This window comes from Salvelinus alpinus, chromosome 24 (assembly GCF_045679555.1).
Source record: "Salvelinus alpinus chromosome 24, SLU_Salpinus.1, whole genome shotgun sequence".
NCBI classification, from domain to species: domain Eukaryota; kingdom Metazoa; phylum Chordata; class Actinopteri; order Salmoniformes; family Salmonidae; genus Salvelinus; species Salvelinus alpinus.
In genome coordinates, this window is record NC_092109.1 from 133690 (window position 1) to 150532 (window position 16843).

The 16843-nt window shown below is 43.2% G+C and overlaps 1 protein-coding gene across 4 annotated transcripts in view; it reads right to left on the reverse strand.

Annotated features, from left to right (window-relative positions):
- The window catches only part of LOC139551976 (ubiquitin carboxyl-terminal hydrolase 20-like), a 51728-nt gene that overhangs the window by 11237 nt on the left and 23648 nt on the right, over window positions 1–16843 (reverse strand). For all 4 annotated transcript variants that reach the window (XR_011670353.1, XM_071363302.1, XM_071363301.1 and 1 more), the window contains 8 exons: window positions 12924–13104; window positions 12537–12663; window positions 5741–5910; window positions 5333–5414; window positions 4972–5080; window positions 3609–3711; window positions 3189–3257; window positions 455–618 (listed from right to left, as the gene is read on the reverse strand). Coding sequence is in view for 3 of the 4 variants with exons in the window: in XM_071363302.1 (XP_071219403.1) it covers window positions 461–618; window positions 3189–3257; window positions 3609–3711; window positions 4972–5080; window positions 5333–5414; window positions 5741–5910; window positions 12537–12663; window positions 12924–13104 (999 nt within the window). In the remaining variant the exon portion in view is untranslated. The remainder of the gene's footprint in view (window positions 1–454; window positions 619–3188; window positions 3258–3608; window positions 3712–4971; window positions 5081–5332; window positions 5415–5740; window positions 5911–12536; window positions 12664–12923; window positions 13105–16843) is intronic.

Sequence of the window (16843 nt, forward strand, 5' to 3'; positions counted from 1 at the left end):
GTATCTTTCATTTGCTGTATTGGACTTGTTAATGTGTGAAAGTTAAATATTTCAAAAAAATATATTTTGAATTTCGCGCTCTGCCTTTTCAGTGGAATGTGGGAGGAGTTCCGCTGGCGGAACGCTAGAGTCAGACAGGTTAAAATTTTAAATTAATTTGTCAAAATGTCTAAAAATATAATTCCTCTTTGACATTATGGGTAGTGTATGTGTATGATTGAGTGTGCTTGTTTGTATGTAGGCCAGTGACCAAAAATAAATAAATTGAATCAATTTTAAATTCAAGCTGTAACACAACAAAATGTGAAAGTAGTGAAGGAGTGTGAATACTTTCTGAATGCACTGTATGTGTATGATTGAGTGTGCTTGTTTGTATGTGTGCTTACCTGTATATGTTTATAAACACAACGTGTGTATTGGGTGCTTGTATGTGTGTGTGTGTGCTGTAACTCACCATTTCTCAGAGTGCCCTGGTCTCTGCCTCTATCTTCCTCTCTCCATGCAGGCTGTCTGTGTTGGTGGCCGGCACTGTCTGTCTCACTGCAATCTCAGGCCCTCCACTATAGATACCGAGGAGATACTGCCACATCTCCTCTGAGATCTGACCATAGTCAGCCCCTAGGGGCACACACCAAGGCGTGTTAACATACACTACACGGAGTATATCAAACATTAGGAGTACCCCACAAGGATCATTTGGTCATTTAGCTATTTGATATACAGTGCATTCGGAAAGTATTCAGACCCCTTGACTTTTCCCAAATTGTTTTATGTTACAGCCTTATTCTAAAATGGATAAAAAATAGTTGTATCCCCTCAATCTACACACAATACTCCATAACGACGAAGTGAAAACAGGTTTAGAAATTTTTGCAAAAAAATATATTAACAAATGTATGAAATACCTTATTTACATAAATATTCAAATCCTTGCTATGTGACTCGAAATTTAACTCTGGTGCATCCTGATTCCACTGATCTTTCTTAAGATGTTTCTACAACTTGATTGGAGTCCACCTGTGGTAAATGCAATTGACTGGACATGATTTGGAAAGGCATGATTTGGTGACGGATCACCACCTCAAGCTGAACCTCGGCAAGACGGAGCTGCTCTTCCTCCCGGGGAAGGACTGCCCGTTCCATGATCTCGCCATCACGGTTGACAACTCCATTGTGTCCTCCTCCCAGAGTGCTAAGAACCTTGGCGTGATCCTGGACAACACCCTGTCGTTCGGCACCTCCGTACCTTCAGGCTCTGATCAGGCCCTACACCCAAACAAGGGCACTGCGTTCATCCACCTCTGGCCTGCTCGCCTCCCTACCTCTGAGGAAGTACAGTTCCCGCTCAGCCCAGTCAAAACTGTTCGCTGCTCTGGCACCCCAATGGTGGAACAAACTCCCTCACGACGCCAGGTCAGCGGAGTCAATCACCACCTTCCGGAGACACCTGAAACCCCACCTCTTTAAGGAATACCTAGGATAGGATAAAGTAATCCTCCTAACCCCCCCCTCCCCCTTAAAAGAGTTAGATGCACTATTGTAAAGTGGTTGTTCCACTGGATATCATAAGGTGAATGCACCAATTTGTAAGTCGCTCTGGATAAGAGCGTCTGCTAAATGACTTAAATGTAAATGTAAATGTCTATATAAGTTCCCACAGTTGACAGTGCATGGTTAGAGCAAAAACCAAGCGATGAGGTCAAAGGAATTGTCCGTACAGCACCGAGACAGGATTGGGTCGAGGAACAGATATGGGGAAGGGTACCAAAACATTTATACAGCATTGAAAATCCAAGAACACAGTGGTCTCCATCATTCTTAAATGGAAGAAGTTTGGAACCACCAAGACTCTTCCTAGAGCTGTCCGCTTGGCCAAACTAAGCAATCGGGGGAGAAGGGCCTTGGTCAGGGAGGTGACCAAGAACCCGATGGTCACTTTGACAGAGCTCTAGAGTTCTTCTGTGGAGATGGGAGAACCTTCCAGAAGGACAACCATCTCTGCAGCACTCCACCAATCAGGCCTTTATGGTAGAGTGGCCAGACGGAAGCCACTCCTCAGTGAAAGGCACATGACAGCTCGCATTGAGTTTGCCAAAAGGTACCTAAAGGACTCTCAGACCATGAGAAACAAGATTCTCTGGTCTGATGAAACCAAGATTGAACTATTTGGCCTGAATGCCAAGTGTCACGTTTGGAGGAAACCTGGCACTATCACTACGGTGAAGCATGGTGGTGATGGCAGCATCACACTGTAGGGATGTTTTTCAGGGACTGGGAGACTAGTCAGGATCGAGGGAAAGATGAACGAAGCAAAGTACAGTGAGATCCTTGATGAAAACCTGCTCCAAATGGCTCAGGATCTCAGACTGGGGCGAAGGTTCACCTTCCAACAGAACAACAACCCTAAGCACACAGCCAAGACAAAACAGGAGGGGCTTCGTGACAAGTCTCAATGTCCTTGAGTGGCCCAGCCAGAGCCCAGACTTGAACCTGATCGAAAAACTCTGGAGACCTGAAAATAGCTGTGGAGCGACATAACATGTGGAAAAAGGCAACATTAAGTACACCTTCCCCCTTTGCCCTCAGAACAGCCTCAATTCATCAGGGCATGGCCTCTATAAGGTGTCAAAACTATTCCACAGGGATGCTGCCCCATGCCGACTCCAGTGCTTCCCACAGTTGTGTTAAGTTGGCAGGATGTCTTTTGGGTGGTGGACCATTCTTGATACACACATTAAACTGTTTAGCGTTAAAAAAACAGCAGCGTTGCAGTTCTTGACACAAACCTGTGTGCCTGGCACCTACTACCATACCCTGTTTAAAGGCACTTAAATCTTTTGTCGTGCCCACCATTTACCTCTGAATGACACACACACAATCCATGTCTCAACCGTCTCGAGGCTTAAAAATCCTTCTTTAACCTGTCTCCTCCAATTCATCTACAGTGATTGAAGTGGATTTAACTTAACAAGTGACATCAATAAGAGATCGTAGCTTTTGCCTGGATTCACCTGGTCAGTCTGTCAAGGAAAGAGTAGGCGTCCATAATGTTTTGTACACTGTGTGTACATACGCGCGCGCACACACACACACACAAGGTGTATTCCAATACACACAGGAGCGCACGCACCCAGAGACCGACCAACCAACCCACACAATGTGAATATGTATGAGCATACACTGCTTACCTTGCTTGAGCTGTACGTGTCCCCCTTTCATGACACCAATCTTACTGTTGTCAATAGGACCAGGGGGCTCTGAGAAAACAATGACCAACATAAACAAACACCAACAAAAGCTTTAGTGTTGTTACTGAGGAACATTGCAGACTGTATTTATTCATCTGTAGCTCAGTTGGTAGAGCATGGCGCTTGTAACGCCAGGATAGTGGGTTGATTCCCGGGCCAACCCATAAGTAAAGTGTATGCACGCATGACTAAGTCGCTTTGGATAAAAGCGCCTGCTAAATAGCATATATTATTATTGCATATCTGGTCTGCACAGAGGATACAATATGATAATGATGGTGTACTGAGGTACTGAGGTAATTCAGCTCTTAGCTTCTGTTGGTACTATAATGCATGGTATCTATTCTCATAGAATCCTACCATTGTCTTTGCCCTTGACAAAGCTCTCCCACTCTCTGAACCACTGCATACTGATACACAGGATAACTGTAGGAGCCTCCTCCGCTTGGAACTCTTTATTCAACTGGAGAGACCGAGAGAGGGCACAAACACACAGGGGTTTTTCGACCATTGAAATCCTTGGGCGGGCCGCTTAATAACTAAACAGTTTTTAAAAAATGAAATGGAAAAATGCTTTGTGTAAACTTTAAACGACTAAACCACATAACGTATTTAGAAAATATTAATGGATCTATATATTTTCTTTTAGAATATTATCTTCGAGAACTAACAATCACCAAAATAAAAGCTAGAAAGTCAGGGAGAATTGAAAACTCCAAAAACAATTAACTTATCTGTACAGATTTTGTTATTATGTTTGAGCAAAAGAACACAGCATTAGCCATGGCAAAATGCATAGAATTGCAGGAAATGAGCTTTAAAACGGCAACATTTTCTCTCAGGTCCATGGCAGAATGTGTACACTGAACCAAAATATAAACGCAACACGTAATTGTTGGTCCCATGTTTCAAGAGCTGAAATAAAAGATCCCAGAAATGTTCTATACTCACAAAAAGCTTATTTCTCTCAAATCTGTTTATATCCCCGTTAGTGAGCGGTTCTCCTTTGTCAAGATAATCCATCCACCTGACAGGTGTGGCATATCAAAAAGCTGATTAAACAGCATGATCATTACACAAGTGCACCTTGTATTGCGGACAATAAAAGGCCACTAAAATGTGCAGTTTTGTCACACAACACAATGCCACAGATGTCTCAAGTTTTGAGGGAGTGTGCAATTGGCATGCTGACTGCACGAATGTCCACCAGAGCTGTTGCCAGAGAATGTAATGTTCATTTCTCTACCAATGTCATTTTAGAAAATTTGGCAGTACGTCCAACCGGCCTCACAACCACAGACCATGAGTAACCACGCCAGCCCAGGACCTCCACCTGCTGGATTGTCTGAAACCAGCCACCCTGAAAGCTGATGAAACGGAGGAGTATTTCTGTCTGTTGTGAGGAAAAACTCATTTTGATTGGCTGGGCTGGCTCCCCAGTGGGTGGGCCTATGCCCTCCCAACCCCACCCGTGGCTGCACCCCTGCCCAGTCATATGAAATCCCAAGACTACAGCCTAATAAATTAATTTCAATTGACTGATTCCTTATATGTACTGCAACTCAGTAAAATCGTTGCATGTTGTGTTTATATTTTTGTTCAGTACCGAATTGCAGGAAATGTGCTTTAAAACTGCAACAACAAAAAAAGGAATGAAAATGACCGTGCCATGCCAACCACTTAAGCCCCTTTTTGATGCAGAAAAACACTGACACACTCTTACCCTGATAAAGGTGTCTATTTCCACCTTCCTGCGTTTGGCCAGAGCCTCTAACTCCACCTGGCAGATGGCACACACGTACAAGTGGTTCACTGCTGGACCTCCTCCAAAACTGGGAGACAGATATACAGTCTGTTAGACAGACAGTCTGATGAACAGACAGACAAACAGACAGACAGGTGGGCAGGAAGACAGTCGGACAGAAAAGACAGGAAGACAGACAGAAAAGACAGAATTTATAGACCATTGAACTCCTTCACCATGTCAGTCAGTCAGTCAGTCTGTCAGACAGAAAGGAAGGAAGATAAAAAGTTTGACAGCCAGTCAGACAGCCAGACAGACTGAGGAGCGAGTCTCATCTTACCTGTTGTACAGGTACTCCCACACGTTCTGGGGCAGGATCACCACCAGGTCGTCAATGTAGTGGTACTTATTGGGCGGGATCCCTGGACAAAACACAAGTAGGAGATTAGTTCAATTGGGGTTGAAAGTGGTTGTGCTTTCAACCACTTTCAACCTAAAGGTGGGGTTAGTGAGGACAGAAATAGAATACCTTGAACAGGAAAGGCCCTCAGACCAGATGGACAGAGTTTGCACTTTTGGGACTACTCAGTACTCTACTGCTTCCACTGCGCCAGGAAGCTCAATCAAGTGCAGCTTAAAGTATTTGAAAGAAAACAAGTACTACTTGAAGTGAGCCCAGGTCTTATATGGATCGAGTGTGGTTGATGCTTAGGATGGGTTGTGGTGTTAGGTCCAGTACAGTACTGACCTCCGTGCTGGCAGAGGAAGGTGTGGTTGCTGATGGGCCCTGGCTCAGTGAACGTGTTGAACTTGTTCAGCCACTCTCTGGAGATGTAGAACTGCAGCAGGCTTGGCTCCTTCATGCTAGCTAAATCCACCACCTTCTGCCTCTCCCTCACCGACTCCTCACTGCTCTTCCTGTGGACAAACACAAAAACACGGATTACAGGCAACATCCGCACTGAGCTAAGGGGCAGAGCTGCCACTTTCAAGGAGCGAGACTCTAATACAGAATCTTATAAGAAATCCCGCTATGCCCTTCGACGAACCATCAAACAGGCAAAGCATCAATACAGGACTAAGATCGAATTGTACTACACCGGTTCTGACACTCGTCGGATGTGGCAGGGCTTGCAAACCATTAGACTACAAAGGGAAGCACAGCCGCGAGCTACCCAGTGACACAAGCCTATCAGGCGAGCTAAATTACTAAAATTACACTGAAACATGCACGAGAGCATCAGCTGTTCTGGACGACTGTGTGATCACCGTCTCCGTAGCTGATGTGGGTAAGACCTTTAAACAGATTAACATTCACAAGGCCACAGGGCCAGATGGATTACCAGGACGTGTACTCCGAGCATGTGCTGACCAACTGGCAAGTGTCTTCACAGACATTTTCAACATCTCCCTGTCTGAGTCTGTAATACCAAAATGTGCCCAAGAATACTAAGGTAACCTGCCTAAATGACTACCGACCCCTAGCACTCACGTGTGTAGCCATGAAGTGCATTGAAAGGCTGTTCATGGCCCACATCAACACCATCATTCCAGAAACCCTAGACCCACTCCAATGTGCATACAACCCCAACAGATCCACAGATGATGCAATTTCTATTGGACTCCACACTGCCTTTTCCCACCTGGACAAAAGGAACACCTATGTGAGAATACTTTTCATTGACTACAGCTCAGCGTTCAACACCATAGTGAGCTCAAAGCTCATCACTAAGGTTAGGACCCTGGGACTAAAAACCTCCCTCTGCAACTGGATCCTGGACTTCCTGACGGGCCGCCCCAGATGTTAAGGGTAGGTAACAACACATCCGCCAAGCTGATACTAAACATGGGGGCCCCTCAGGGGTGCGTTCTCAGTCCCCTCCTGTACTCCCTGTTCACTCATGACTGCATGGCCAGTCACGACTCCAACACATCATTAAGTTTGCTGATGACAACAGTGGTAGGTCTGATTACCAACAACAATGAGACAGCCTATAAGGAGGAGGTCAGAGACCTGGCCGTGTGGTGCCAGGACAACAACCTCTCTCTCAACGTGATCAAAACAAAGGATATGATTGTGGACTACAGGAAAATGAGGACCGAGCACTCCCCCCATTCCCATCGACAAGGCTATAGTGGAGCAGGTTGAGAACTTCAAGTTCCTTGGTGTCCACATCAACAAACTAACATGGTCCAAGCATGCCAAGACAGATGTGAAGAGGGCACGACAAAACCTATTCCCCTCCAGGAGAAAAATATTTGGCATGGGTCCTCAGATCCTAAAAAAGTTCTACAGCTGCACCAATAAGAGCATCCTGACTGGCTGCATCACTACCTGGTATGGCAACTGCTCGGCCGCTGACCGCAAGGCACTACAGAGGGTAGTACGTACGGCCAAGTACATCACTGGGGCCAAGCTTCCTGGCATCCAGGACCTCTATACCATGCGGTGTCAGAGGAAGGCCCTAAAAATTGTCAATGTCTCCAGCCACCCTAGTCATAGACTGTTCTCTCTGCTACCGCACGGCAAGCGGTACCAGAGCGCCAAGTCTAGGTCCAAAAGGCTTCTCAACAGCTTCTACTCCGAAGCCAAAAGACTCCTGAACAGCTGAACAGCTAATCAAATGGCTACCCAGACTATTTGCATTGCCTCCCCCCTTTTATGCTGCTGCTACTCTGTTTATTATCTATGCATACTCACTTTAATAACTCTACCGACAGTTGTTCCTCCTTTAAAAGTTGCGTCATACTGCGGCAGACCTTGCTGCGGCACACCATTCTGTGGCACGTCATTTCATTCTAAGCCATTTTTTCAGTTACTGCAAGTTATTGCTAGTTTGATATGGCATCTTTGAGAAACATTAGATAGTACTCCGTATTGGCATTACCAGAGAATTTAAAACCTTTTTTGTAATGACATAGTTTAAGGGATTGATTTTAAGAAATCTGGCTTAATTAATTTGATTCGTGTTTCTATTCAGAGAAAAACAAAAAAACAAAACCCTCTGGGTTTCCGTTAGGATGGAATGGAAAATATGGCGATTGTTCAACATGATGGTTGGAAGTAGGCTACAGGATTGGAGGATTCTAAATGGTTTGCCTTCATTAGATAACTTTGTTCCAATATTTCTGTAAATTAGTGATATTTATTCCCATAGTAATTCATTAAGGATCCATAACTAAATCAACATCGGTATTTGAAGAGTCCCATGTTAACTACAGTATGTATTGTAGACTGCACAGTAGCCTAATAAACAAAATGAACACATTTCCTTAATTAAATGATTTAAAAAATGAAGTGCCTAATTCTGTAGGCTTTTGCTTCTAACTTCAACATGCTCTTTAAATAAATAAGACCTACACAATTTTTAACAGTGTCACGTTCCTGACCTGTTTTCCTTGTTTTTGTATGTGTTTAGTTGGTCAGGGCGTGAGTTGGGGTGGGCATTCTATGTTATGTGTTTCTATGTTGGGTTAAATGTGTTGCCTGATATGGTTCTCAATTAGAGGCAGGTGTTTGACGTTTCCTCTGATTGAGAACCATATTAAGGTAGGCTGTTCTCACTGTTTGTTTGTGGGTGATTGTTCCTGTGTCTGTGTCTGTCGCACCACACGGGACTGTTTCGTGTTCGTTCGTTTGGTTAGTCTGTTCCTGTTCTTCGTGTTATATTGTAAATTCTCAAGTTCAGGTCTGTCTACGTCGTTTTGTTGTTTTGTAATTTTTCAAAGTGTTTTTTCGTGTTCGTCTTGTCTTTAAATAAATTCATTCATGTATTCATCTACCACTGCGTTTTGGTCCGATCCCTACTCCTTCTCCTCATCCGAGGAGGAGGAATTAGACAGCCGTTACAAACAGTATATCTAAAAATATAAATAAATTATGATGTAACTCTCCGCCAATAATTACATTTAGAGGATTGGAGGACTATATATTAATATCTAAGGGGCATTTTCCATTAGGATCTGTGAGAATATCTAAGGGGCCTTCATATAATTCTAAATTAATTAAGAATAATCGCTTTGTTTAAAAAGTAACGGCATTTTGGGGATTCTTGAACATGGGGTGAGACACTCTCACTAATTTGTAAATCAAGCCAGTTATTTAGAATGATTTAATTCTGGAGAAACCTAACTTGATTATTTAGCAGACATCACTTGCTTATATTCAGTCAACACATATCTTAAGAATATCATGGAATATTTGACATTTTTTGTTTCTGCTTGTCTCAGAGCAGCGCGAAACGGTGCTGAAATAGATGGCCACAGCGGGAAGGCTATGTATTCTGTGCCTCTCTCTCTTCGGTTACACATCCTTGGAATAGCAGAACAGCAGAACTGTCCGGGCGGCCCTTGCTGTGCCTGGTGAGCAGTTGGTCAAGTTCTGTTGTCAGAAGAGGAATGGAAATGTCAGGGTGAACCGAAAACCTGACGAACCCATCACGTACTGTATGTTGACTGCCTGTCGGAGGTGGAGTTCCAGAGCTCGTTCCTTTTCAACGCGCGAGTGAGTCAATGACTATTCTAGCCATTGACTCACTGATGAATGAAGATGAATGAAGATGATGAGCGATCGGCAAAGGCAAATCTGTGGGTATCACGACTCGGTAAGAAATGTATTACATATACTGTATACTGTATACATATATTGTATCTACCTTTCCAATTACTTTTAGAGCTTGGGAATTACAAATGCGCGCTTTCTTTTTACCGTAATTTCTGGACTATTAAGCGCACCTGAATATAAGCCGCACCCACTGAATCTAAAAAAAAATATGTATTTTGTACATAAATAAGCTGCACATGTCTATAAGCCGCAGGTGCCTACCGGTACATTGAAACAAATGAACTTTACACTTTAAACAAAAATAAATAGGCTTTTAAACGAAACACGGCTTGTAACAAAAATAAATAGGCTTTAACGAAACACGGCTTGTAACAAAAATTAAAAAAATAGCAGTAAACAGTAGCCTACCAAGAAAGTCATTGGTCACTATCTTCCTCCTCCTGTGCACTGAAACCACTGAAGTCATCTCCTTCGGTGTCGGAGTTGAATAGCCTCAGAATTGCTTCATCCGATGTTGGATCGTTTTCATTGTCGCTCTTGTCACTTTCATCCGGAGGCAAATTCCCCGCTGAGCTCATGCTGCCCTCTTCAACACGCAGCAGTCCAGCCTTTCGAAACCCGTTGATGATAGTGGATCTTTTGACATTGCTCCACGCTGTCAGGACCCACTGGCAGACTTGACCATAAGTTGCTCTTCGCATGCGGCCCGTTTTAGTGAAGGATTTCTCCCCACTTGTCATCCAAGCCTCCCACTGAACACGGAGCGCCACCTTAAATGCACGATTTACACTGATGTCGAGTGGCTGCAAATACTTTGTTGTGCCCCCAGGAATCACAGCTGGAATTGAGTTTGTCCTCTTGATGGCTTCTTTCACAGAATCTGTTATGTGGGCCCTCATGCTGTCCAACACGAGCAATGCCTTGTTCTTGTGACAGAATCCTCCCGGTCGCTTGCCGTAACACTCCGTATGCCATTCATGCATTAGGCTTTCCGTCATCCATCCTTTCTTGTTGACTTTCACAACAATTCCTCTCGGGAATTTTTCTTTTGGCATCGTCATGCGTTTGAAAATCTACATCGGTGGAAGCTTTTCTCCCGATGCCGTGCAGCTCAGAACACAGGTGAAGTGCGTTTTTTCATGCCCAGTTGTTTTCAGCGTGATGGATGATTCGCCTTTCCTGTTGACAGTCCGAGTGAGAGGCAGGTCAAACGTCAGAGGAACCTCATCCATATTTATGATGTCGTGCGGGTCGATGGAATGCTCCGCTATCTTTGCATCAGTGAATTTGCGGAAGTTTGAAACTTTTTCCTCGTAGTCGGGAGGGAGCTGCTGACACAGACTCGTCCGTACCCTGATGGACAGGCCTTTACGTCTCATAAATCTTAGACACCACGATGGTCCACCTCTAAAATCCTCAAACTTCATTGCGGTGGCGATTGTTTTGGCTTTCAGTCGGATCTGCACAGTTGAAACACCTCGGCCGTCTGCTCTCTGTGTGTTGACCCAGTCTTCAAGCTCATTTTCTAGTTCGGGCCATCTGCTTTTCTTCCCTCTGAAAGCTTTTGTTGTCTTTCTGCACCGAGTCAGTTCCTCACGCTGCTGTTTCCAACGTCTTATCATCGACTCATTAAGGCCAAGCTCCCGTGCAGCAGCTCTATTTCCTTTCCCAACAGCCAGATCGATCGCCTTCAACTTGAAAGCTGCATCATATGCATTTCTCCGTGTCATTGCCATGATGAGGGTGACAAAATGACTACCGTAATCAGAATGATGGGAAGTTTGAGCGCGCTCGATTTACGTCACATTATGTGACGGGGCTCAGTTTTTTGGCGGCATGAATTTGTGAAAGCGGGAAAAATCCATAAATTAGCCGCGTCATTGTTCCGCGAGGTTCAAAGCGTGGGAAAAAGTAGCGGCTTATAGTACGGAAATTACGGTAGTTACATTGTTTTAGTTCGAAAGTGCAGACTTTTTTTCTTCAAATGATTGTTTTATGTAGGATGCTACATTTTTGACCAGTTGCAATTGTAAGTAGACCTAATAAAAAAAATTGTACTTCTATTAGGCTGTTAAGCTTCATAGCCTACCTCAGCCAGTTAAGTTATTTTATATAGGTCTAGGCTCCGAAGAAATAAACTCCAATTAAGCCCTCTTGTTGTTTGTAAAGTCAAATCTGAGCTATCTTCTTTGCAGGTGCATGGCAACAGCCGGATAAAATGAAGAAAAAGAAGAAGGAACCCGCATACTGCTTTTGATCGTATCACTGATCTTTATTAAGCTTTACGCATCGGCCTCACGGCCTTCGTCAGAGCTTTTTAAATTAGCACCCTTATGTAGACCTACCCACATCCATTCCACGCATCGAAAGGGGTTGGAGGCGAAGGAAATTTCCTCTTTAACTAGATCGAATAGCGAGAAGGCAGAAAAGAAAACTGAAAGTATGTGTACTTTCTTTATGAAACACCATTTTCCACCACCATGCTAGTGGCTAATGCTACTTCCTGATGTTGCGCCCTGCGTTCAGACAGGGGTAAACAACAGAATGCTGCAACGTGATTGGCTGAACGCGATACGCAACATTCGTGACTAGCATTCCTAGGCATTAGCCACTTTAGCATGGTGGTGGAAAATGGTGTTTCATAAAAGAAAGTATGCATATTTTCCCTGTTATTTACCACCTTCTCACCATTCAATCTAGTTGAGGAAATCGAATCGACACCTTTGCAGCCTGAATGGATGTTTTAGATACGAACCAGTCCACGGGGGATAGGAGTGTATTGATGGCTGCATTACAATGCATTTCCACGGTAAGATGGAAAAGACTCAAATCGCAATCTGCCTGCGTGTATGCACAGACACAGGCCCACACATGCACACGTATACACACACACACATACACAAAATCAAATACATTATTCAGTTCAACCAAACATTAAAACATATAAAGTGTTTTTACATAATGAAGGTTGAAGTCTCACCTGTAGAAAAGCACATAGGCCTCAGCATTCTGCACCACCGTCTCATGGACCTCCGTTACATACTGGTCATCAAACTCGTACCACTGACCGTTAATCACGTTCTGACAGTATGCTATGTAGTGACCACCTAGGAGGGAGGGGAAGAGAGCGAGAGAGAGAGAGAATAGGTGGAGAAAGACAGAAGAAGAAAGAAGAGAGAGGGGGGAGGCAGTGAAAAAGAGGTTGAGTAATGGAATTGCAGAAATGTAGATAGTAAGCTATGAAGAAAACACCCGACACACTATAACTATGCTGCGGTGAATCACAACCAATATCAGCCAAACAAACATTTCAAAAATAGCTGGAGGGAGTCTTTAATGTTAGGTAATTCAGTCAAGGGTCACCCACTGCCTGCGGTGCCATGGTGACAGATGACGGACAGCAGGTCATAGGTGGTGATCTGGGAGGGGTTGTCCTTGGCCAGGAAAGGTCGGAGTTCGAGGCCCTCCAATGGGAAGGCCACGTGGCTGTTGATCTTAAAGGAGTACATCACCCCGTGGCGAAAACGTTTCAGGTGGATGCACAGGATCTGAAAACAGAATTTTCATAATGAAGAATTTTCTTTCAGGATATCTATAAGGTGGTTCCATTTGATTTCAATCACTTTTTGACTGCACCCCTTTTGATTTGAATGAAACCTTCCATACATATTTGCTCAGATTTGGTCAGAAAGTGACTTTTTGGAACTGATAAATGTACTAAAATTTAAATTTCTACTTTGGGAAGGTACCACAAAGATGGTTAGAGGTTTACACATCAGAGAATGTTGACTTGAGTGGGAATATCAGTTGTTTTAAATTACACTTTATAGGAAACCTATTGAAACCATAGATATATAGATAATAGAATAGACACTCCCATTTAAAGAGCCACTGAACACGCCGATTGACACGTGTGTTATTCTGTTGCTCATAAGAAAAACTAGACTTCAGTCTGGTAGGTGTGTTTTCTAACTGATTCCGCGTTTGGTTAAAGATGTTCATCCCCCATGAGACACTGTAGACACGGAAGCCTATTTCACTTTCTCAAAATCCCCAGAATGAATCGCAGATTAAATTAATTACAGATTTCTTGAATTTACGTTTTGGCCGAGGATGTTAATTGCGCAATTTTACTTTAACTAGGGTGTTTGGTGCAGTATTTCTCCAGTAAAAAAAAATTGCAATGTATTGTCTTTGTAAACAAAGTCGGAACTGCTGGGCAGGTCTGTCTCACTGTCTATGGTATTGGATCGAGAGCAACCACAGCAGCTGTTCACCTCATGTTAGTGGGCAAATGGACATTGTTAAATCAAAACCCAACCTTATTTTACCCGTTGTGGCGCACAGATGTTCCAAACTCCGTTTTAGACCAGACTGACTGACCAAAATGATTCTGTTTACGCTTTGTAGTAAAATTTGATACTAGAATAACGGTTCCTGACTCATATCGATGCCATGAAGGGATTTGTTGCTTTTTAAAGGCAGCATCTCTTTAAGTTGATATTCAATAGTGGTGGACCGGCAGCAATCTTTGTGGTAGTAATTGGAAGTTTAAATTTCAATTCTATTTAAAATGTAAATTGTGTACCAGCAATTAAAAAAAAAAACTTTTAACACTTTTTCCTCCCCAATTTTGTGGTATCCAATTGGTAGCTGCAGTCTTGTCTCGTTGCTGCAACTCCCATACGGACTCAGGAGAGGCGAAGGTCGAGAGCCATGCGTCCCCCGAAACACGACTCAACCAAGCCGCACTGCTTGCCCGCTTAACCCGAAAGCAGAGGAAACACCATACACCTGGCGACCGTGTCAGTGTGCATGTGCCCGGCCCGCCACAGGAATCGCTAGAGCGCGATGGGACACGTACATCCCTGCCGGCCAAACCCTCCCCTAACGACGCTCGGCCAATTGTGCGCCGCCCCATGGGTCTCCCGGTCGCAGCCGGGAGACGACAGAGCCTGGACTAGAACCAGGATCTCTAGTGGCACAGTTAGCAACTGCGATGGAGTGCCTTAGACCACCGCGCCACCCTACTGAATTATATTTCTATGATTGAAATGACATCCACCCTGTATTCAAGAGTATGCTGTGTCTCAACCGATGGCGGGCACAAGACATACACTTCAGATGATGTAAATTAGGGTCTAAATTACAAAATATGCAAAAATTAAAGAATTTATGCATTTTTTGACAATTGATGTTAAAGGTTAAAAAATGAAATAATTTGTATTAACCGACAAACTACAGACTGGGGTCATTTTGATATACTGTATAAAAATCTGCTAATGGTATAGAAAGTCTGCCAATGGTATAAATACTTAACAGAACTGCAATACAGAACTCTAGGCCAATGCGATAACGTCGCACAGACCAGTCAACTGTGCTGTAGAAGTCAGCGCACTATCACGGCAGAACAGATATCATGAAAACGAATTCATGCATAGCTAGAACTTCACTAAACTAGCTAGAGGGAGTGTTCAGAATTGAGTGTGTGAACTGGCATTGTTAGCATCCCGCCTTTCCTTCCACATGGATTGATTTGAGACTGGTTCAGACAGCAAGAAGACACTAGCATTAGCAAGCAAATTTTCATGCACATTTTGAATTTAATAAATATTGATTCCACCACCACAAAACACCTTAGCTAGATGAAGAGTTAGGTAGTGAAGACTTTTTCATGACAAATGTTTATAACTTCTTATGGCTGGGGGCAGTATTGAGTAGCTTGGATGAGTAAGGTGGCCAGAGTAAACTGCCTGCTACTCGGTCCCAGAAGCTAAGATATGCATAGTATTAGTAGATTTGGATAGAAAACACTCTGAAGTTTCTAAAACTGTTTGAATGATGTCTGTGAGTATAAATGACCTGAGAAAAAATCGAACCAGGAAGTGGGAAATCTGAGGTTTGTAGTTTTTCAACTCATCGCCTATCGAATATACAGTGGGATATTGGTCATATTGCACTTCCTAAGGCTTCCACTAGATGTCAACAGTCTTTAGAACCTTGTTTGATGCTTCTACTGTGAAGGAGGGGGGAATGAGGGCTCTTTGAGTCAGGGGTCTGGCAGAGTACAATGAGCTGACCATGCGCGTTCACGTGATAGTTAGCTTGCGTTCCATTGCGTTTCTGCAGACAAAGGAATTCTCCGGTTGAAACATTATTGAAGATTTATGATAAAAACATCCTAAAGATTGATTCTATACATCGTTTGACATGTTTCTACGGACTGTAACGGAACTTTTTGACGTTTCGTCTGCTCGTGCGTGATGAATTTGGATTACTGGGCTAAGCGCGTGAACAAAAACGAGGTATTTGGAAATAAATTATGCACTTTATCGAACAAATCAAACATTTATTGTGGAACTGGGATTCCTGGTAGTGAATTCTGATGAAGATCATCAAAGGTAAGTGAATATTTATAGTACTATTTCTGACTTTGTTGACTCCACAACATGGCGGATATCTGTATGGCTTGATTTGTTGTCTGAGCGCTGTACTCATTTTATTGCATGGTGTGCTTTTTCGGTAAAGCTTTTTTTAAATCTGACACAGCGGTTCCATTAAGGAGAAGTTTATTTATAATTCCATGCATAATAGTTGTATCTTTTATCAATGTTTATTATGAGTATTTCTGTAAATTGATGTGGCTCTCTGCAAAATCACCGGAGGTTTTGGAACTACTGAACGTAACGCGCCAATGTAAACTCAGACTTTTTGGATATAAATATGAACTTTATCGAACAAAACATACGTGTATTGCCTAACATGAAGTCCTACGAGTGTCATCTGATGAAGATCATCAAAGGTTAGTGATTAATTTTATCTCTATTTCTGCTTTTTGTGAATCCTCTCTTTGGCTGGAAAAATGGCTGTGTTTTTCTGTGACTAGGTGCTGACCTAACATAATCGTTTGGGGTGTTTTCGTCGTAAAGCCTTTTTGAAATCGGACACTGTGGTGGGATTAACAACACGTTTATCTTTAAAATGGTGTAAAATACTTCTATGTTTGAGGAATTTTAATTATGAGATTTCTGTTGTTTTGAATTTGGCGTTAACGGGATCCCAGCCATATGCAGTTTTAAGGTAAGAATTACTCTTTTGAGGATGAAAGGGGTGTTCAGTGGATGATGTCACCTTGGTAACATTTTCGAATGTAAGGACAGCATATTGTAGCCAAACTTATTTTTATCTATCTCATGAGTGTTTGCGTGTGTCTCATGAGTGTTTGCGAGTTATCAGACAGATCAGTGCATACGGTCAATGCGCTATCTGATGTGAGACAATGAAAAA